The sequence below is a fragment of the Rhinolophus hipposideros genome (assembly GCF_964194185.1).
Source record: "Rhinolophus hipposideros genome assembly, chromosome: 21".
In the NCBI taxonomy this organism is placed as follows: domain Eukaryota; kingdom Metazoa; phylum Chordata; class Mammalia; order Chiroptera; family Rhinolophidae; genus Rhinolophus; species Rhinolophus hipposideros.
The window spans coordinates 32075719-32096712 of record NC_138067.1 but is presented as its reverse complement, the minus strand read 5'-3'; the positions used below and the strand labels follow the sequence as shown (position 1 = coordinate 32096712).

The 20994-nt window shown below is 50.4% G+C and overlaps 1 protein-coding gene and 1 long non-coding RNA gene across 3 annotated transcripts; one reads left to right on the top strand and one right to left on the bottom strand.

The window, feature by feature from the left end:
- Positions 1-3220: 3220 nt before the first annotated feature.
- LOC308490458 lies at positions 3221-7117 on the bottom strand. 2 transcript variants are annotated; one of them, XR_013992209.1, is made up of 4 exons: positions 6450-7078; positions 4942-5047; positions 3739-4136; positions 3221-3624 (listed from the first exon to the last, which is right to left on the bottom strand). It is a non-coding gene; the product is annotated as an uncharacterized lncRNA (long non-coding RNA). The 2 variants fall into 2 exon arrangements; XR_013992208.1 differs by lacking the exon at positions 3739-4136 and having other exon boundaries at positions 6450-7117.
- A 98-nt stretch (positions 7118-7215) lies between these two features.
- On the top strand, positions 7216-20535 carry LOC308489846 (uncharacterized protein C16orf95 homolog; the record flags this gene model as incomplete). The annotated part of the gene is made up of 6 exons (XM_081031482.1): positions 7216-8095; positions 9570-9710; positions 15574-15720; positions 16546-16582; positions 19402-19603; positions 20388-20535. Exons 2-6 carry the CDS (start codon positions 9570-9572, stop codon positions 20533-20535), a joined length of 675 nt encoding a protein of 224 aa, XP_080887608.1. The 5' UTR covers positions 7216-8095.
- Between the last annotated feature and the right edge of the window lie 459 nt (positions 20536-20994).

Here is a 20994-nt window from a genome sequence, read left to right as displayed (position 1 = left end):
AGCAGTGACGGAGAGGAACAGAAAACCTACCTGCTCATTCCCCTTGTCACTTGCTGAACGTGGTCCCAGGAATCTCGGAATTTCCTGAGTTCCTTGTGATCACGGTGTCTGGCGTGTAGACTCCCAGCAGCCCGATGGGAAGACTCAGAGCTTGGAGACAGAAGTCATGTTCTTTGGGAACCCTTTGTTCACTACCTTTATGTTCCATCATGTTACCCTCACCTACTCGAGGAGAAAATGCCCCAATTGACAATTCAGTCTGTCCCAGTGTTAACATAGGCTAACCTCTCTGTCTTTATTTTTGGGAGACGATCTGGAATGTAATTTGGCGACGTGCTCTCAGAAGTATTTAGAGAGTAGAAGAAAGCCACAATGCCATCGGTTTGCCTGATACTGTGACTGGGTACAAGACGTGCCTGCTTCTGGGGGTGTGAGTGACCGGCAGCCATGGAGCAGGAAGGCATTCCATCTTCTGGGTCCTCTGCTCCCAGGAAGAGCAGGCAGAATACGTGGAGAAGTCAGCACCTTTTGCTTTTTTAGCCTAATTTTACTTTGCGTTTTTACCTGAGATCAGATAGGCTACTTGGAGCAGGAAAACATTGATGCTGTTTGGTCTTGGAATCCTTGATGATAAAGACGATAGTTGAGATGAGAAGAGTTGCCGTCACTCTCAGGCACCCACCTGGGCTTGCCGGGTGGGGCTCTGGGATGGGGGCAGGGGAGGCTGCACTTGTGGGCGGGAGCCTAGGCTGCAATGTCACCAGGGCAGGACGACCGTGTGGGATTGCTACTCCATAAATCAGTGGTTGGAATCTTGTTGTGTGCTTTGTAAGTGGCTCTTTTGGGATGTGATTTAGATGGAGGCTGGAGCCCTAAGCAACATGGGCTGTGGATGTGGGAGGGGATGATTGTGGGAAAGGGCTGGATCTTGGAGGCTGCCCTTCTCATACCTGGTCTTGACACAGTTTTGATTTTCCCAGTCATGGGATGGAATGGCGACCCACCCCTGGGAACCCAGACAAGGGGAGATCCCTGGAGCCCTCCCTTTGACCTCAGCTGACATGTGTGTCCCCATCCCGGAAGAGGCAGCCCTGAGGGAGCTGGGCCACGGGGGCTTTTCTGAGGCTCAAGTCAATGTGAGTTTGCCTTTTCTGAGAACAGGATAGGATCAGCATAGACTGGGCGGGGCTGTGCTCTGGGCTGGGCAAACAGCCGAGGAGCTCACTTAGTTTTTGTGTGTGTTCTCCCCCCCACCCCCCCTGTTTACAAAAGTAATGTTCTTGTTTTAAAAATTTAAATGTTTAACACAGAAAGTAAATACCTCATGTTCCCCTCCAGCCTGGCCAGGAGAGCCGAGAGGGGTCCTGGCCAGGTCCCCTCCTCATGGGGGGGCCCTTAGGCTCCGCTGTCCCTAAAGGCACTGCAGTGGCAACTCGCTGGATGAGGCCATGTGTGGTCCTATCTCCCCGCAGTCTGCTATGTTGGTGGGGCCTCCCCTCAGCCCCCTTGAGAGGAGTCTCTGTGTAGCCCGTCCTCTAGTGGGGACCTAGGGTCACTGCAACATGTGTGGCACCAGCCAGCAAGGTGGAAACAACAAAGAAACGCATGCCACTTGGGTCAACTTTTCAGAGCTTGCCCCCATTTTAACTTGAAAACCTATCAGTAATAGAAGGATGCCTGCTGGCTCCTTCCCAGGACATGGTTTTCAGAAATGGCACAGCTGCAGAGAACAAACAGTCTGCTCAGGTTCCCACAGCCACGCACACCGGGACCCTGTGCCAATACCCAGCTTTGTTCTGCCCGGCCCTGGGGTGGACAGCTGCTTCTCAGGGAGCAGAATCAGGGAAAGGGGCAGTGGACCACCTGGGACCCGTGTGGGGGCACCTCAGTGAGGCCTGAGCAGCAGAACAAAGGCCCCTGATGGCTCTGCTCCCCCAGTGGGCATGACAGGGCCTGTGGCCAAGGCCACGCACAGACCAAGGTCTGTGCAGGGAAGCCAGTGCCATGTGACCCAGCACTCCTGTCTCCAGCCCTGCTACTTGTTTGGAGCGGGGCTTCTCTTCCAGGCACTGTCTCCATGTTTGGAGCTGTCCTGTGTGTTGTAAGGCGCCAAACAGCTCCCCTAGCCTCCCCCGTGGTGACAGTCCAAAATACCTCCAGACATGACTAGTTTCCTCAGGGGAAAGTCACCCAGTGGAGAATCACTTGGGCAGTACCTGCACCTCCTTGCCCCAAATGGTGTCAAGCATTGGAGACAAGATGAACAAGCAGCAAGGTCCCAGACCTGCAGGTCTGCAAAGGTCACAGCACAGGATGTCCTGTACAGGGGCTGAGGTAGCCTCCATTTGGCCCTCAGAGTGACGCATCAGGGCGTGGTATCCCCAGTGCACAGGGAGGTCAAAGCCAAGATGGAAGCAGGTGCAGTTGGACTTGTGCCTGACTTGGCTTGAGTGATGCCTGGCCCAGAGCCTGCAGGGTCAGGATGGCAGGGGGGTGCTGTGTCCTCACCTCCCTCCCTCTCTGTCTGGAGGGACATCACTCCCAGAACCTGAGCAGAGGCCCAGGGAAGGGGTCTCCAAGATGATCCTGAGCTGTGGCTCCTCCCCCATCTTCCCTGGCATATTTCCCCTGGCTCCTGGTGGTCAGCAGGAGATGAAGGCTGTTGTGTCAGCAGCAGCACTGTCTGCCAAGGGGGGCTCAGGGAGCTTATCAGAAGGGAGATGTTCCCCCAGCCCCCAAATGCTGAACCATGATCTCTGCGGGGAGGGTCTGAGCACGTATAACTTCCCAAGCGTCCCGAAAGATTCGGAAGCTGCCGCATAGCAGATCTTCCGTAGCTGTCATCTGCTGCGTAACAAATACCCTCTCTTAGGTGGAGGATTCCAGAGAAAATAAGGAATGTCATTTTAAACAGCTAGCTTTCCTTTGCACTTCAGCAAGAAACGGTTGAACTGTCCTTTTTCCCCCCTTGGTTAGGTTTTTGAGATATAATTTATGTACAGTCTAAGTGTGTGTACATTTCTTTGAGTTGACCAATACATACAGCTGTAACCAAGAACCACAATTGAGATATAGAATGTTCCATCACCCTCAAAATCTCTGGTGCTGCCCCTTCCTAGCCAGGCCCCCATCCCCTGTCACTGGGAACCACCGACCTGTACTCCATCCTTATAGGTTTTCCTTTTCCACAATGTCAAATAAACAGAATCAGACAGCATGTAGCTTTTTAAGTCTGGCTTCTTCCATTCAGCACAATGTTCCTCGGCCTTTTTTATTCATTATTGTCTCCCTTCAAGGAGCCTTTTTAGACACTTTTTTCTAATCCTGCCCATGAACTTTTAAACCACAGATGTACTGTTAACTATGCATTTGCATGGGGCTGTGTGCGTGTGCACACGTGTGCTTGTATTCACACAGGCATACATCACGTGGCCCCGGGGGAAGCTCCTGAAGACGTCTGAGCAGGCTCAGATGGTTCTGGTCACCATGTTGAGAAGGGACTGGAGGTGAGGAAGGTGGCGGGAGATGTCCCCTGGGAGGTTGCTCTGGGGATTCCAGTAAGGGCTGACACGGTCTGGACCCTGAGAAGTGCCCGGACTCGGTGAGGAGTTGTGGACTGCTGGACTGAGTGGGGAAATGAGAGACAGATAAGCTGCTTCTGCTCTTGCCTTTGTGTGCCACCGGCCCAAACACAGTCTCAGAGATGCCACCTGCTAGTGGCTCGGCCCTGGAGCCCACCTCACAGAGTCGTGGTGACCACGCAGTGGACAACAGGTGCCTGGACGCTAGCTCACGGTGGCTGCCATCCCAACCGGGGAGCCCAGGTGGCAAAGGAGGATTTGCTGAGGCCTGCAGTGGATGAGCAGGCCGCCTTTGTGCAGTCCTTCAGTGAGTGGCTGCTGAGCAACCAACCTGTGGACAAAGCTGGAGACTGGGGAGGACCTGGACCCAAATCCTGTCCTCTCCTCAGGCTCCCTCCAGGATCCAGGACAGGAACACAGGCCGCCTGAGCCCTGTGGATGGCCCTCATCACCACGGAGCTTCCCTCTGTTCTCAACGTTCCACCGTTCTATCGGAAGGCACACTTCCATGGGGCACCATGGGTGAGTGAGACACTTCTCGGAACCCTTCTTCTCCTAGAGGATGGTGGGTGATCTCAGGGAAAGCACTAGGACGTGGGTCCTTGGTGCTCGGGGTGAAGTGGATGGTGGCCGAGGCATTTGTAAATGAACAAACTCTTAGAGCCTGGCTGTCTGGTTCAGGGTGTGCCCTCTGCGCAGCTCTCTGATGACAGTAAGGGCCAGAGTTTCCAGGGGGCATGAACCTGTCCTCTAGGTGGTACTGTGTTCCCCAGCAGATCGCTGGAGGATGCAGTGAAGAAGTCAGGGGAGACCAAGATGCTAAAATTACACAACGTATCAAAGAGAGAACACTAGAATGTCGCAGACAGAAAGGCGAGGAAAATAGGGGCGACCATGAAGCCTGTGATGCCAGGAAGAAAGGGTAAGGGCTTGGGGCAGCAGAGTCGCACAGGGATGATGTCCACCAGTGGGGACCGGGTATGGGTGAGTGAGCATCCTGTATGCAGGGGCTGCTAACAGAGCACTGACACAAGTCAGCGGCACCTGGTGTGACCTTGACCCAAGCCACTGTGTGACCTGGGCAGAGAAGGCTTGCTTAACTTCTGAGGGACCCAGAAGTCCCCCGATGAGGGACGTGAGATTTAAAAAATTGTAGTTCTTAGATGTTATTTAAAAATCATGTTTTAACTTAACCCACAGGATTTAGATTTGTACAATTCCTTTTCTATGTCGGTCATGGTCAATTAGGTTGAGTGTAGGCTCAATGCAAGTCTCATCCAGGCCCCTCAGTTGGTGAACACTGCATAACTGCACCACGACTCGGGGACTTAGAGCCCTTGCTGTGCTCCCCCTTTCTTACCTGGGAGCTTTGGAAACAAAAGCTTGGCAGAGAAACGTTCGGCAGCCACAGGCTTCTCCGGTCCCCTGTCCGTTCCCTGAGACAGTGGCAATGAGCCAACCCCTGTCTGAAATGGGAAGAGAAAGGAAAATATAGGGGGAAAAATATGATTCTGCCATGCTCAAGAAGTGGCATTTGACACGCCTGTGACACTTCACTCCCTGTCTGGCTCTTTTCAGTACCTTTCACAGTCTGTCTTACGTGATCTTCTCAAACTTCCTGTGGGATTAGTTCTATGGTTATCACTAATTGACTAACGAAACTGAGGCTTGGGAAAATTAGGTGACTTGCCTGATACAGTAAGAGGCAGGGTGTGGATTGGGTTCAGGTCCTTGTTACTTGGGGCAGGATGGCAGGGTGCTCTTTCGATCGCCAACTGGTGTGGTGGTAGATTTGCTTTCCTGGCTTTGAACATTGTACAGGTGGAATCCATGCATACTTTGGGGTCTGGCTTCTTTATCTATTTGCTGTGGGCTGCAAATGTGTGTTCTTTTTCATTGTCACATAATGTTCTACGTGAGAATGCCACACATTCTTTTTAAAAATCTTTTCTCCTATGGATGGACATTTGGGTCATTTCCAGTTTGGAACTGTTAACAGAAGATTGCTGTGGATGTTTTTGTCCATGTCTTCTTGTGGACATAAGCTTTCATTTCTCTTGGGTGTATACCCGGGCAAGGAAATGCTTGGTCATTGGGTGTTCATGTTTAGGTTTTGTAAACACTGCCAGTTTGCCAACATGGTTGTATCTATTTCATGAGCAATGTATAGAGGTTCCAGCTGCCACATCCTCAAAAATTTGGTATTGTCAATCTATTCCTGGTGGGGATGAGGACAGTGATAAGCTATTCTTGACATGAAAGGGTAAGACAGTGTCTCAGTGGTAAGGGCCAGAGCTTCCAGGGGACATGTGCCTGTCCTCTATGCTATAGCAATGTTCCAGTGAGCTCAGGAGAATGGAGACAGCATGGAAGCCAAGAACGCTCCAAGGCGGGCAGAAACAAGACAGCTATAAATAAAATGTCAGGGTAATGAGGAGCTTCCCGGGTAATTTTGTCATTAGCTATTAAGAGACCAGTGATTAAACACACACACACACACACACGCAGGGGGTGATGTTAGGGGCATTCCCTAATCAGCACAGGTGCTGGCCAGGAGAGCATGCGTGTACTAGCCGGAAGCTCAGCCCTGCTCATAGGTCATGCATGACCTAAACGGTTATAGTGGTATCCAAGAAAGCTGAGTAATGTCTGGGAGCCCCGTCTGCTCCATGGCCAGAATGCAGCATATTGGGGGGCCTTGCGTATCATGGTTTGGGCAAATATCAATATTGAGCGTATTGAAATAAGCACGAAAATACTGAAGTGGGGAAAAAACTCGTTTCCAAGAAATACAAGTTGGAGTTTGTGATAAACGAAAGGCACATAGAGACAGAAAGCATTTGGTTTTATGAAAACGTGAAGACATACATGCCATTTTCCTTTCAGCAGCTGCCCAGAGCGCACGTGTGCCGGGGAGGCGGGGGGAGGACGGCGGACGAAGGCAAACAGGCAGACGGTTCGGAAGAGCACCGGACGCTCGGGGTTGACAGCTGTTTTGAATCCACGGCAGTTTAAACCCCAGCTTGCTCAAGACACGCTCATTTCTCTAAAAGTCACGATTTGAGCCCCCGTATCAGACTCAGCAAGTGAAACGCGAGGCGCACCGTTACATCTGAATTTCAAAAAAAAAAAAGAACGACTTTAAATAAAAGTATAGCCCAAGTCCTGCGTGGGATATACTCATGCCGAGATGCTCCGTGGCGCCCTGAAACCGGCCCTTGGCCGGCGTCCACACGGCCCCGCACGGCCGCTGGGGTGCGGGTCCCACAGCCTCCTCTCTTTCCAGGGAACAGACCCCCAGGCTGGGGCGCCCGCGTACTCGCAGGCCTCTCCGTCGGAATGGTGCGTGGGCTTTCCTGGTCAGGGCAGGTGGGCTTCCCGGGCCGACGCCCACCCGGCCGAGGCCGCAGGGCGGGACGGGCGATGGCCACTGAGCCGGGCGGACCTACGCTGACCCCAGGACCACCAGCCCAGGCAACTCCGAGGCCCTTGCCTCCAGGGGCCAATCAACCTCCAGAAGTGCACGTGCTTAGAAGGCAGCGCCTGGTTGGCTGGACGCAGACCAATCAGCGGGGCGGGGCGGTGCCCACGGAGAGGCGGTCGCGCCGGAAGGGCGGGCCTCGGAGCGGCAGGCGGACGGAAGAGGAGGCGCCCGGAGTGAGTGAGTGTGTGTGTGTGTGCGTCGCGCGCGCGCTGGCCCGCGGCGTAAGTGACTCGTGTAAGCAGCAGCCTCCGCTTTCGTCACCACCTGCCAATGAGCATCACCTCCTCCATCATCACCACCGTATCTGCGTCGCGGCAGGAACTTCCGGAAGCTCTCGGGTGTCCGTTGGGTCGGGCGGCGCGCACGCACAGCCCGAGCGCGTCTGGACGGGCCAGTGCGTCCCTGAGTCCGGCACGCTGAGCCACGGACACCACGCCTGGAGGGGCCCCCCCGTCCCAGTCACCCGGGGTGTCCCCAGAGCCCCCGAGTCACCCTATCCCAGCAGTAGCTCGTATCCCATAAGCAGGACAGAGGCCACATTTATGCACAAAACGTAAGCACAAACGGGCAATGTTGTTTCCCTGTGAAGGTCCGGGGTGGGTCTTCAGACGTGGACGTCTCCAGATGTTCAAGGACTGCGGTCAAGGTCTGTTTGTCTCCGTCTCCCGGCGTTGATGTCCTGTGCGCTGGCTTCCCTGCTGGAGGCAAGAGGACCACCGAGAACTCGAAAGGCTTCGCGACGTCGACCGAGAAGTAGATGCGCTTTACTTAACCGTGTTAGCGCAAAGCCCCAGAATGAGTTTCACGGGACTGACTTAGCTGATGACACTGTTTTGAGCCAGTCTCACTGGAGCCGGGCCTCCCTGCCCGCCTGGGAGTGGGGGAGGTTCCGGCCCACTTGAACCGCGTGGACTGAGATGGGTATGCGCCCGCCCCACGGAGACCGCAGCGCTGGCGTTGCCAGCGAGAGGCTTGGGGGCTTGGATGCTGCGCAGGCAACATCCCATAGCCTGTTTCCAAGTATCCTCCGGTGAGTTGCTATCAGTGACCTGAAGCTATTGCTGTAAGGAGACGGCAATAATAAAGGTTATGATAATGACACACAGGAACACCTGCATCACTTGTACCACGTTACGCAGCACTGAGGCATTCCGTTCGTGCCCACTGGAGACGCCCTGGGGACCAACATTCTAGCCATGTGTTGTGGGGAGAATGAGCAAGACTAACACAGATTCCGTCATCCCAGGGACAAGCACCCAGGGTTTTATGCTGGAAAGAAGTCCATTAAATGCACGGTTTTGACAGTGTTTGCCACGTGAGCTCAGGGGTGTCTGAGAAAGCATCACAGGAGTTGTGGGTGGCAGCTCCATGTCTCAGAAAGTTCTCACCAGGTTGGACTGTTTCTGTCTTTCCCAAAGGGCCCAGCACAATTTTGGCTGCAGTGTACCTGAAGCCCAGGTATTGTGGGATGTAGAATTCCACAATAGCCCCACATCTGGGAGCCTCTAGACAGCACATGAGCCCAAACCTACTTCTCTGGGCACCTCCTATCCCCATCTCAGGCTTAGATGATCCCTTCCACCCCTGGGGTTTAATGATAGGAGCCAGTTCCAAGAAGGCTGGCCCAGGCCCACACCCTAGCACTCCTGTCCCCAATTTACACAAAACCTGGAATTTTCTAAGCCTCCTATTCTTTTCTAGGAAGAACACATTTCAAACCTTTGGGAAAGAAGTGTGCCTCACAGATCTTTCAGTAAGGAGAGCAAACCCTCAGCTAGTTGACCCCAACCCGACACACCCCTGTGGGGTGTGCAGAGCAGACAATGGGGGTCCAGAGGCAGCGTCTCATGAGAGGATGTGTCAGACACGGGAGTCTGTGGTTGTAGGGGCCATCAACTGAGTCTCCAGAACCTCTACGTAGGGTCACCCACCGCTTTCTCCCAGCCCCCAGTTCCTCACAACACTTAGAGACAGGTATGCAGGAGGCCTGGGAGAACCCGCACTGCCCGTAGTGTACCTGCTCTGGGCATCAGCTCCTTCATTTGCCCCTGAAAAGGATAACTTCCCCTCTCCTTCCTGCCCGTGGGTGTGGTGAGGATCATGTGGAAGAACGTGGAAGTCCTTGCAAATGGAAAGCACTAGATGCAGACTGACGCATAACCACAAAAAGAGCAATCATCTCACTAGAGTTGGTTGTACGCCCCCATTTTCAGAGAGGGAACCTGAGACTTGCTCATGCTGACATGGCAGTAAGTGGTCCTGAATCCCAGCACACCTGGTCTGCAGGCTCTGGCAGTCCCCCTCTAAATGGCTTTAGAAGGTCAGCCATGGTGGCCTGCCTCTTTCTGAGCTGCAGTGGGAGCTGAGGCCCCATCCCTGCCCCTGCACACCGTGCCTCAACCCTGGCTCCCTCTGAGCATTGATGTACTCTTCCAGAGAGTTCCATGGCTCACGTTACAAATGCAGCATCACATTCAATTCTGTCTTTTCTGGCTCTTGCTCAGATGTGTCCTGCTCCCAGTGCTATTCATGGAGAGCCCATGTGCTGTGAGTGCCAGGCCAGATTCAGGGGCCACCTGCCAATGCCCAGGACTGAGGCGGCACTACCTTACTGGGTGCCTCAATCCCTGAGACCCCAAAAGAAGGTAGGTGACTTGAACCCAGGGGTTCTTCACCTGGGTTCAGGATGAACTTCAGGGGACCAGCAACCCTTCAGAGTCATAGTATTATACGAATAATATTTTAAAATTTATGGAAGACAGTTTATGTTTTTTTAAACCAGATTCTTTTAAAAACCAGATTTGTGGTGTTTTGATTGACATGATAAACTGCACATATGTAAAATGTACAGTTTGCTCAGTCTTGATATATGCGTACAGCTGTGAAACCACCACCACCACGTTGAGGTAACGTACGTATACACAACCCTAAGAGTTTCCTTAGGCCCTTTTGTAACTCCCATCTAATACTCCCTGCCCTGCCGTCCCCAGGCAACCACTGATCTGTTTCTGTCGCTATAGTCACATTTTCTAAAATTTTATATAAGTGGAATCATATAGTATGTACTTTTTTTTCTTTCTTTCTTTTTTTTTTTCTTTTTAGTATGTACTTTTTTTGTCTGGCTTCTTTCACTCAGCATGGTTGTTTTTGAGATTCATTCTCATAGTTGTATATATCTATAGTTCATTCATTTTTACTGCTGAGTCGTATTCCCGTTATATGAATAGACCGCAATCGATCCATTTGTCCAGGGAAGCACATTGAGATCGCTCCTAGAAGTTTTGTCTAATACAGATAAAGCTGCCATGAACATTGGTGTACAAGTCTTTGTATGACCATGCCTTCATTTTGCCTGGCAAATACCTAGGAATGGAATTGCTGGATCGTAGGGTAGGTGTATACTTAACTTTTTAAGCAACTATCAACTGGTTTTTCAAAGTGGCTGTGTTATGTTACATTCCCACCAGTAGTACATAAAGTTCCAGTTCTCCCATATCCTTGCTAACACTTGGTTTGGTCAGTTTTTTTAATTTAGCATCCTAATAGGGATCTCTTTGTGGTATTAATTAATAATTCTATTACGACAAACAGTGCTGAGCATCTCTTCATATATTTTTGCCATCTGCATATCTTATTTGATGATACAAGTTTTCAAATATTTTGCCCATTTAGAGAAATTGGGTTGTTTGTTTTTATTACTGAGTTTTGAGAATTTCTTTATATATTCTAAATATTAGTTCTTTATCAGATACTGAATTTGCACCTATTTTCTCCATGTCTTTGGTTTGTCTTTTTTCTCTTTGATCAGTATCTTTCAAAGAGCAGAAGTTTTAAGTTTTGAGGAAGTCTAATTTATTAGTTTGACCTTTTCTAGTTCTTTGGTAGGTGTACCCACCCCCAGTACAGCAATGGATCCTGCTTTTAAAGCATTTCTAAGAAATTTTTGCCTAACCTGAGGTCAGAAAGGTTTCTCTCATGTTTTCTTCTATAAGTTTTATGGTTTACAATTCATGTTTAATTCTGTGGTCCATTTTAAGTTGATTTTTATATATGGCATTGAAGTTCAGTTTTTTTTTTTTTTGTATATAGATGTCCAGTTGCTATAACATCATATGTCATAAAGACCATCCTTTCCCCACTGGCTTGCTTTTGCATGTTTGTCAAAAATCAGTTCTCTATATATGTGTGAGTCTATTTCTGGGCTCTATTCCTCTGATCTACATAATTGTTTATTTCCATGCCAATACCACGTACTCTGTCTTGATTACTTTAACTTTATAAAAAGTTTGGAAATCAAATAGTGTTAGTTCTTCAACGTTGTTTTTCTTATTCGAAGTTGGTTATTCTAGGTTTTTTGCATTTCCATGTGAATTTTCTAATCAGTTTGTCAATTTCGACAAAACTGTCCTCTTGGGATTTTGACTGGAATTATGTGTATAGATCAATTTGAAGACAATTGTCCTAACAATATTGAGTCTTTTGATCCATGAACATGGTAATTTGTATATTTTTAAAGATCTTCTTTCATACTTCTCGGTAATATTTTGCAGTTTTTAGGGTACAGGAGTTGCGCATATTTTGTCAGATTTATCCGTAAGTATTTCCCATTTTTTGATGACATTGTTTTTAAAATTCAGTTTATGATTGCTCATTGCTAGTATGTAGAAATAGCATTGATTTTTGTATTTTGATCTTGTTTTTCACAATATTGCTACACTCATTTATTCTAGTAACTTTCGTTGTAGATTCCATCCGATTGTCTACATAATAATCATATCATCTGCAGATAAGAGATGGTTGTATTTCTTCCTTTCCAATCTGGATGCCTTTTACTGATTTTTCTTGCCTGGTATACTGGCTAGAACTTCTAGTACACCGTTGACTAGAGTAGGGAGACAAGACATCTTTGCTTTTTTTCCTGATTTTAGAGGGATAATGTTCAGAATTCCGCTATGAAGTATGATGTTAGCTGTAAATTTAAATACCCTTTGTCAGGCTGAGGCCGTTCCCTTCATAGTCCTAGTTTGCTGATAGCATTTATCAGAAATGAATGTTGGATTTTCCCGGTATCTGTTGAGGTCATCATATGGTTTTCTTTTTTTGTTTGTGAATATGATGAATTGCATTGATTGGTTTTCAAAAGTTACACCAATCATTCCTAGGATTAACCTGATTGAATCAGGTTGCTTATCCTTTTGATATAGTTGATTAGAATTTTTACATCTGTATTCATGAGGGATTTTGGTCTGTACTTCTCTTGTAATGCCTTTGGTTGTTTTGGTATTAGGTAATGCTGCCCTTGTAGAATGAGTTGGGACATATTCCTTCTGTTTCAATTTTCTGGAAGACTGTGTGCAATTGGTAATAATTCTTCTTTGAGTGTTTGGTAGAATTTGCCAGTGAAGCCACGTGGGCCTGGAGCTTCCTTATGGCAAGGTTTTTAACTATAAATATAATTTCTTTCATAGATACAGAGGTATTTCGGTTATCTATTTCTTCTTGAGTGAACTTTGTGAGTTTGTGTTTTTTCAAGGAATGTGTTACATCATTGTTGTCGAATTTATTGGTATAATGTTGTTCATGATATTCTCGTATTACCCTATTAATATTTGTTGAATCTGTAGCGATGCCATCTTTCTCACTTCTTGTTTTTGAATAAGCTTTTGAAGGGGTAAGTAGCTTCAAGATAACTAGGTCATATTGTTCTAGGCAGTGGTCATAGCCTTAATCTCTTGCTGGTCAGGGTAGGAATTATCACACCGCTGGAGCAGATGGGCAAACTGAGGTCGTAAGAGGGACAGGGCCTTGTCCAAGGTCAGTCCATAGCAGACAGGGGTTAGAATCCTGGTCTCTGGCTTTGAGTCCAGGACTCTCCCCACTGAGCTGTTCTGCTCCACACCGGGCAGGAGGTGGCCCTGAGCAGGATGGAAGGAATAGAGAAGTCACGGTGTCACTCATGTCTGACTAAGGCAGCTATCTAGTCTCCTAGCAGGTCTCCTTGCCTCCATCCTCTCTCACTTTGTTCATTTTCTGATCCTCAGCCTCGTGAGTTTTCGCACTGTGGGTCTGGTCCTGTCATTCCCCCCGGGCTCCCCGTTTACCTCAGAGTATCGACCACAATCCCTGACACAACCCCGGGGCCCTTCCTGATCTTGCCCCTTCTCGGCTCCCTAGCCCCCTTCCCACTTGCCCCACGGGCTCCTGTTCCATCAGAAAGAAGGTGTTAGGTTGCAAGTGACAGAAAACTGACCGACAGTGGGTGCCAACAGCGTCTTTGGTAGAGAGGGCTCTTCCCCGATTGTTTCTAGGCTTAATGGTGTCTTCAAAGACCCAGATTCCTATTATCCTGCTGTTCAGAGTGTTGGCACTGTCACCTCTAGTGTTTCTAGATGGTGGCCGCCAGTCTTTCTTACACTGAGATGCACGTGGCAGAGAGTGAGCATAGTCTGAGGCCCTCCTTTCTTCAGGAGGACGTAGAAAGCTTACTCTTCCATCCCCTCTTTCTTGTCGGGGGTACGAGATTCCCAGAAAGCCCAGTCAACTTCTCTTTCATCTCTCTGACTTTACCCCATACCTGTTCCTGGCGAGGTCCTCACTGACTTGATGCAGACCCTTTGGGACTGGGCTCTTTGCCCCATGAGCAAAATTGTATTTTTGTTTTGCTTTTAATAAGAGAGAGGAAATGATTGCTGCCTAGCCAACCCGTCAGTTCTGCTGCGTGAAGTGAGGTCTCTTGCCCACACTCCTGTGGGCCCCCACACAGGCACGTGCTGTGCTCCCGCCTTCTAGGACCTGGCTCAGTGATGCCTTCTCAGAAAGCCTCCTCTGGGTTGGAAGCTCCTTCTGCTCCTCGGCATCCTGACATTTATTCTCTCGTGGACAGTGCTGTGTACGGCCCTCCCCCCACAACCCCATCCTCCCCGTGGGCACGATGGGGTCTTACTTGCTTGTAGCGCAGTGCTTGCCACAGAGCACACACTCAGCCAGTACTTGGTGGACTGGATAAAACTGGCCAGAGTGTCCTCATCCTGCTGGCAAGAGGTGTCCCTGCCATGGTGGCAAGAGGTGCAGAGGTAGGGGCCGGTCCCGAGTGCGCCAGGCCCTGGTGCGTCTCCTCCCTTGCGTGAGCCCTCAGATCCCTCAGCCCTTCCCCTGCAGAGCCCTCTGTCCTCACAGCACACCTCCCACAGGTAGTCTGGTTTTCCCGGAAGCCTGGGGAAGTCAGCAGGGTCCCTCCAAAGCGGTTTCTTACAGAATGTGCGACATGAGCCCGTGGTGGGCAATCCCAGCAATACACTGTGGTGACATAGTTGTCCCTTCTGACCCCTCTCCCGTTGCCCAGCCCCTACTCCGAGGCTTCCTGTGTGTGTCTTGTAGGTTTTCTGTGTGTGTGTGTGTGTGTCCTTTCTCTAGCGATGTATCACAAGACACCCAAATGCCTGGCTTGAAGAAACAGTCACTGTTGTTACTTGAGGGCAGCTCGGCCGGGCCACTCAGCCCCACGTGTCTTGGGGCTGGTGGGCTTGCCCCGGCACGCGCTTCTGGTGGCAATGACAGAGGGGTGAGAGCAGCTGGAAACCTGCGAAGCCCCTTTGGCCCAGGCTCAGCTCTGGCTGCTGTTTCTCCCTCCTCGTTCTTTTGGTCAGAGAAGTGCCTGGTCTAACCAAAGTTCAGGGGTGGGGTCTACTCAGTCCCTGTACTGGAAGGAACTGCAGAACCGCATGGCAAAGGGTGAGGCTACAGGGAGGGCTTAGGAATTGGACATAACCCACCACAACTCACGTGCAAGCAGCACTGCATACATATCCTTTTAAACAATGCAAATGGTAGCGTGCTGTGCTTATACTGCCGCATTTCCCACTTAACATCGAGTCAGGACAGACTGGTCCACTCCTTTTCTTGCCAAAGGCCACCGCATTCCCTCTTGTCCCCTTGTTCTGCCATTTGTTGTCCTTTATTGGCGGGCATTCAGGCTGTTGGTCACGACAGCCAGTGCTGCAACGTGTGTTCTTGTGCATACATTGTTTTGCAAATAACACATGTCATCCAGGGATATAGTGCAGCGGTGGATTGCTGGGTCAGAGATTGTCCATTTGAAACTCTGATCAATGTTGTCAAAATGCTAGCAGAGCCCTCTTTAGAGCTGAGAATGCTGAGGCTTAGCGGGGCTAAATGTTGTGCCCCAGGGCTGCTCCTGGAGGCCACCAGGCTCAGGACAGACCCAGGTCCCCCGGCTGCAGCCTGCGTGTCCTGCCCCGGTGCCACGCAGCATCCTACTGCGGAGGTGCAGGCGGTGGTGGGTAGGAGGGCAGGGGGAATATGGAGGTGCTGGTACCTCCTGCCCCAGGAATGTCATGAAGGGGAGACCGTGCTCCCTCAGCCAGGCCGTGGTGTGTGCTTGGGGAGGGATGCAGAGAGGAGCTCTCCAGGCTCTGTCCCTGAGGCTAGGGGTGTCTGGGGCGTGGCTCCATCCCCCTTTGGCCCTTCTTTTCCCTTCCTCTCTGTCAGATCCAAAAGAAGATTCGGCTTTATATCCCCAAAGTCATCAAAGCATGCCCCTGCACATGCCACTGCTTTGGGGGCCGCCTCCCGATGCCTAGGGATCGGGCCATGATGCCCTACTGGGTGCCCCAGGTCCTGAGGTCTCACAATAAGGTAAGAGGGAGGTTCGCACAGCAGCGAGGCCTGAGAGTAAGGGGGCGCTTTCTGAGGGAGCAGGAGAAGAGGAGGGAGGGTGCTGGCTTCTTTCCCCAGAGGCTTCCATTGCTGTCCTGTCGGGGAGGGGTCCTCTGAAAGCCATGGCCAGGGCAGCAGAGCACAGAGGCTGTGCATGGGATGGGGCAGGTCGGTGTCCTGGCGGGGGTTGGGAAGAGGGGTACAGTGCTCTCTGAAGACGGTGCTGCTTTCTTGCCCGCCACCTCTCTTACCACCTTCTCCTCTTCCTCCTCCTTTTTCGACTCCTTTCTTCTCTTGACCACCTCAGTTGCTCACCTCCCTGCCTGCTCCTTCCTTCCCCCTCGTCCCTCACCCCCTCCAGCTCTATCAGCCTGTCTCATAGCCCCAGCCGGGCAGACCTGGGGTTGGGAATGGGAGGGCGGGTGCCCAGGAAGGAGCATTGCTCCGAGTTTCTGTTCTAGCTCTTTGCTCTGGCTGGCGCCTCCAGAGCCCTGGGTCCCAGGGGAGTGACTGCAGGATGGCCAGGTCCAGCCCTCCTCAGCCCAGGGCACCTTTGCTCCCAGGAGTGTCCTGGGTGGTGGTTAGAGGCTTTCTTTCTGCCTTGGCTCACATTCCCGTTGCCTGTTTACTGTCACCAAGTAGCACAATGTCCCCAGAATTCAGACCCCGAGGCCTTTTAAAAGGAGACCAGGGCTGGCCTTGTGCGCAGGCCGTGGGCCCTTAGGAGGTTTCCAGGCCAAATTACTGGCTCTCCCCCTGCTAGTGACAGGGGCTGACACATTTGTCCACATGCTTTTCTTTTAGATGGCGAGAAGGCAACAGAGTTTTACAGGCATCCAAGGTAATTCAGCGTACACATGTCTCATCCCCTCTGTCTCCCCGGGAAGGCAGGGTCTCATGCCCATCATGATGGGGATGGGGAGACTGCTCTCATCCCAGACGCCTGTAACACAAAGAAGGCCACAGACGGGCACACAGAGCCCTTTTCCCGCCTTTGCTCTCCCCAGGCAGCACTAATCACCCACCGTCTTTTCCCAAAGAACCCAGCGAAGCCTCAGACGTTACCAGTCTGCTAGCATCGGCTCTCAAGACGAAACCAATTTGCAAGCCAGAGTTAGGGGGTATCTAAAGTGTTTTTCTTTAAGCTCTAAGCTTCTATAATTCATGACATAGGGTGTGTGTGTTGTATACACATGTATTTATGACATAGTACCTATATTATATTCATGACATGGTACATATGCCTACATTATATGTTCATGACACATCATGTTTGTGACACCACATTTATGCATCTGTTTATTACACAGTAGCTTCACACATTCATGTTTGTGACCTAGCATAGATACACCCATCTATTCAGGACAGACATAGTACACACACGCTCATGTGTTTGCGATGCAGTGTATGCTCACGACAAAGTATATTCATATATTTATACATTTGTGACCCAGTATATATACAGTTATACACTCACGCCATACTCTACTAGGAGGTGGCGTCTGCACCCTGACCATTACTTTCTTTTCTCTAAAAGGAGTGGGTTGGACTTGCTCTGGAAGGCGCTTCCCGGTGCTGCTGGCCAACACAGCTGCTTTCTGTGTTGCATGTGAGCAAAGGAGTGGACATGGTCTGTGGGCTTGTATCATGTCCTTCCCTGGGCGTGCTGTCGCCAGACGGGGTGCTGGCATACGCCTTCATGGAATCTGTAAACATTGGAGGGAACGGACGGGTCCCCAGAGGTCGGATGATAGACGCCAGGGATCCTGTGACCCGCGAGCGAGTTGCGCGGCCCGCTCAGAGCCCAGGGTCACCAAGCTGGATGGGAGCGTGCTTGGGAAACGAATGCCCGCCCCCTGGCACGCTCACCTCGTCACACTGTGAAGGATTCATATATTTTCCTGATTCTAAAAGTAATACCATGAGAAGGAGTGTAAATTGTCACAGCTTTTGTGGAGGGGGAGGACGCAATTTGAAGGCGTCTCTCAGCTCCCGTAATGCGCGGAACCCTTAATCCAGGAAGCCCACATCTGGATAAGATCTGTAGACACCCCGACATACAGGCCTGTCTGCAGCAGCGATTTCCTTGGCAAAATACTTGGAAGCGGCATAAGCGTCTCTCAGTGGGAGCATGGACATCAGGGGGATGTACTTGCCACCCAGACTCCGCAGCTGTTAGGAACAATGCAACAGATCCCCACATTGCGACAGAAAAACAAAAACAAGTCTCTGTAGCCCACACGATAGGACTCCATCAATGTCAATTTATTTTTTCTTATTTATTTATTTACCTATTTATTTATTTATTTATTTATTTCCACCAGAGTCAATTGAAAAAGCAAAAGCCCCGTTAGGGTGTAGGTAAGGGCTGGGTGGGGTGCGTGTGAGCTGCCAGTCACTGGTAACCCATGGGTGCGGGGAAGAGCGAGGTAAGGGCCCTGCAAAGATTGACTGGGGGGAGATATATCATGAATAAAACAGAAGGCATGACGTCGGCGCGAGTTTCAGATAAAAGGGCTAAAGATCACTTTATTTTAAAAAATAACCTCTGTGCCAGTAGGACAAGAACAGTAGGAAAAACTGCCCTTCTAACCATACAACCACACATTTCTGCGTTTATTTTTATTGGCAGTTTTTGGCTTTAAGAAAAGCTAAAAGCTCCCTTGGTTTATTGTCGAATCATGTACATTGTTAAAAACTAGTATTGATTTTTACTCCAGCCATTGTTTTATAGTTCAGGCAATTTGTCTTAATGTTTCAAGCCTCAAACGCTTTCAAGCCAGTGGTGTTCACAGGACAGGACTGAGAGCACAGTCTCACTGTGCCAGAATTAGCACGTGTCTCTTCTCCAGCGTCATACAGAGGAACTTAAAATGTGGTTTTCTAGCCCTCATGTCCAGCTGATTTCTCGTTTAAAGAGAAAAATCCATATTTTTCATCTTGTATTTTCCTTGTAAAGAGGGGGCTCATATGCTTTTGCTGTAGAATTTCTTATAAGGAAAGTATATTTTATATTAATGGTGTATACCTTTATGTCAGTATAATTAGAGTGTACATTTTACAGTAGTAGCATATTAATAGCATAATTGAGAAAATAAGAGAGAGTATCAGGAGGGCACATGTTGACCAAAGCAGGTCTGGAGAATGCTGGCGAGTGTCACGGGGATGGGAACACTGGAATTCCACTGGTGGTCGTGGTGGTTGTTAACTTTTTATTATGGAACATTTCACACACTCAGATCAATCCCATGTTCCCATCACTTGGCTCCTATCATCCTCTCCTTGCCAACCTGGTTTCATCTGAACTTCACCTACACCATCTCCCTGCTCCAAAAAAGAAAAAGGAAAAGATTAATGTGAAGCAAATCCCAGCTAATTACCCTGTCCTTTCATCCGTACACAATTTCAGTGTGCAGCTCTAAAAGATAAAGACTCAAAACACAGTCACGATGCCCCGTGCTTACCCTGGATATCAGGGAACAGTTTCTTCACCTCCCTGAACATGGCTGAGCGTCCACACCCTAGGGACGGTGACCAGCCTCGCTGGGACGCTGGGCTTCCCACCCTGGGTTCTGGAGGGTTCTCTGGTGTGCAGTACACAAAGTCAGGACAAGCCTGTCCCCAGACCCGGCCTGGGCCTGACTCGCTTTCTCCGCCTAGAAACCTCCTGGGACTCAAGCGCCTGTTATAACTGCTGGCGGATCTGTGACAGACGCCTCCTCTTCAAGTGGCAGCAGCTCCAGCCCCATCATCAGGAAAGGCAACTGGCCCTGGGGAGTGGAGCGAGCCCCCAGGTCCTCCTCCTGCCCCTCAGCTTCCTGACCCTCCTCCAGGCTATCCTGAGGGTCATCGTGATCATTCGGTGAGCAGGCTCGGGGTGGGGGCAGAGGTGGCCCTGGGCCCATCTTACTCCCTGGGCTGCTTCACCCTGGGTTGAGTCAAGGATGTGGAAGAACTGGGTTGCAGTTCAACAAAAGGGTAAGACCTGGGTGTGGCCATGGTGGCTATGAGGTGGTTATCGCTGTCCAGAGTCTTGCTCACACCCAGTGCAGGTATCTTCTTATTCCAGCAAGGTGAATGGAAGAGCAGTGCAGATGTGTCAGAGCTGATGGGGGGAAGCGGCGCATCTGAGGGCCACCTACCTTTCTTACGACTGTTAAGTAGTAGATGGTCAGGAAAGGCCAAAAGGAAAATTGCTGACGCTTTTATAGGAGGTGTTTGCTTCTGAGTCAGGCTCTTAGGGCAGAGAGGTGCAGGCATCCACCAGCTGGTTAGCAGAGATATCTTGCTTGGCCAGGGTGTAGGTGGGATGCCCTGTGAGATACCCCAAGCTACATCACAGCTTATCTGAGGAGAAGCCACCAGCTGCCCATTGGTTGGCCTGGCAGAGACTTGCTAGAGCTGCGGAGGCCTCAGGAGCCCAGAACCTTTCCAACAGGGAGCCCCGAAGAGCAGTGATTAAGTCAGGCGTTGGCCTTCTTGATTGGACCGGTGATAGCCTTCATTTCATTCGACTCCTTTCCCAGTTCTGCAAAGCTGGGGCTCTCCTCATTCTAGAAGGAGAAAGTGGGTGAGGTGATGACGTGAGGTCCCAGAGCGGGAAAGTGAGCCAGCTAAGACTGCACCCTCGTGTCGCCTCACTGCAGCCCTCTCCTGCCTGGGCTCCTGAGGACGGAGTGCATTGGGGACCTGGATGACATCTCCCTCTGCTGTGGGGGTATCCCCTACCCGCCTCTCCGTGGAGTGCTCCCTAATAGGCCCTGCAAGGGCCGTGTGGGCTTAGCTTGGGGATAGTTCCTAGTAACTGCCTTTCTCTTTGCTTTCCAGCCAGTTTTTTTAGTTTGAAGTTCGAATCTTCAGCTACTGTCAGGAACACCAACAAAAATGCCAGTCATAATCAAGGTCTTCAACGAAAGTCGCCAAGTCAGGAGGAGTCTGTGATAGGATAGCCACCGTGTTCTCAGATCGCCTAGTTCACACCCAAGGGTCAAGCCAAATTATTGATCAGGTGATTCTTAGTGGGAGCAGAGTTGCTGTGAATGCGGGTGAGATTCTCGGATGAAAGGAGTCAATAAATGTTATCTGTGAAGTTCTCTATAAAGTGGCCCCTTGTTTGTGCATAGTGACTTTCCTTTGTGAAGATGTTGTTCTCTACCTCTGTGTCCCTGTGGGATGGGGGCCATCTCCAAGCTTTTCTTCCTTCTGCCAAGGACAGCAGACTCACTAGACGAGGGTCCCGAAATGGTTTTAGGA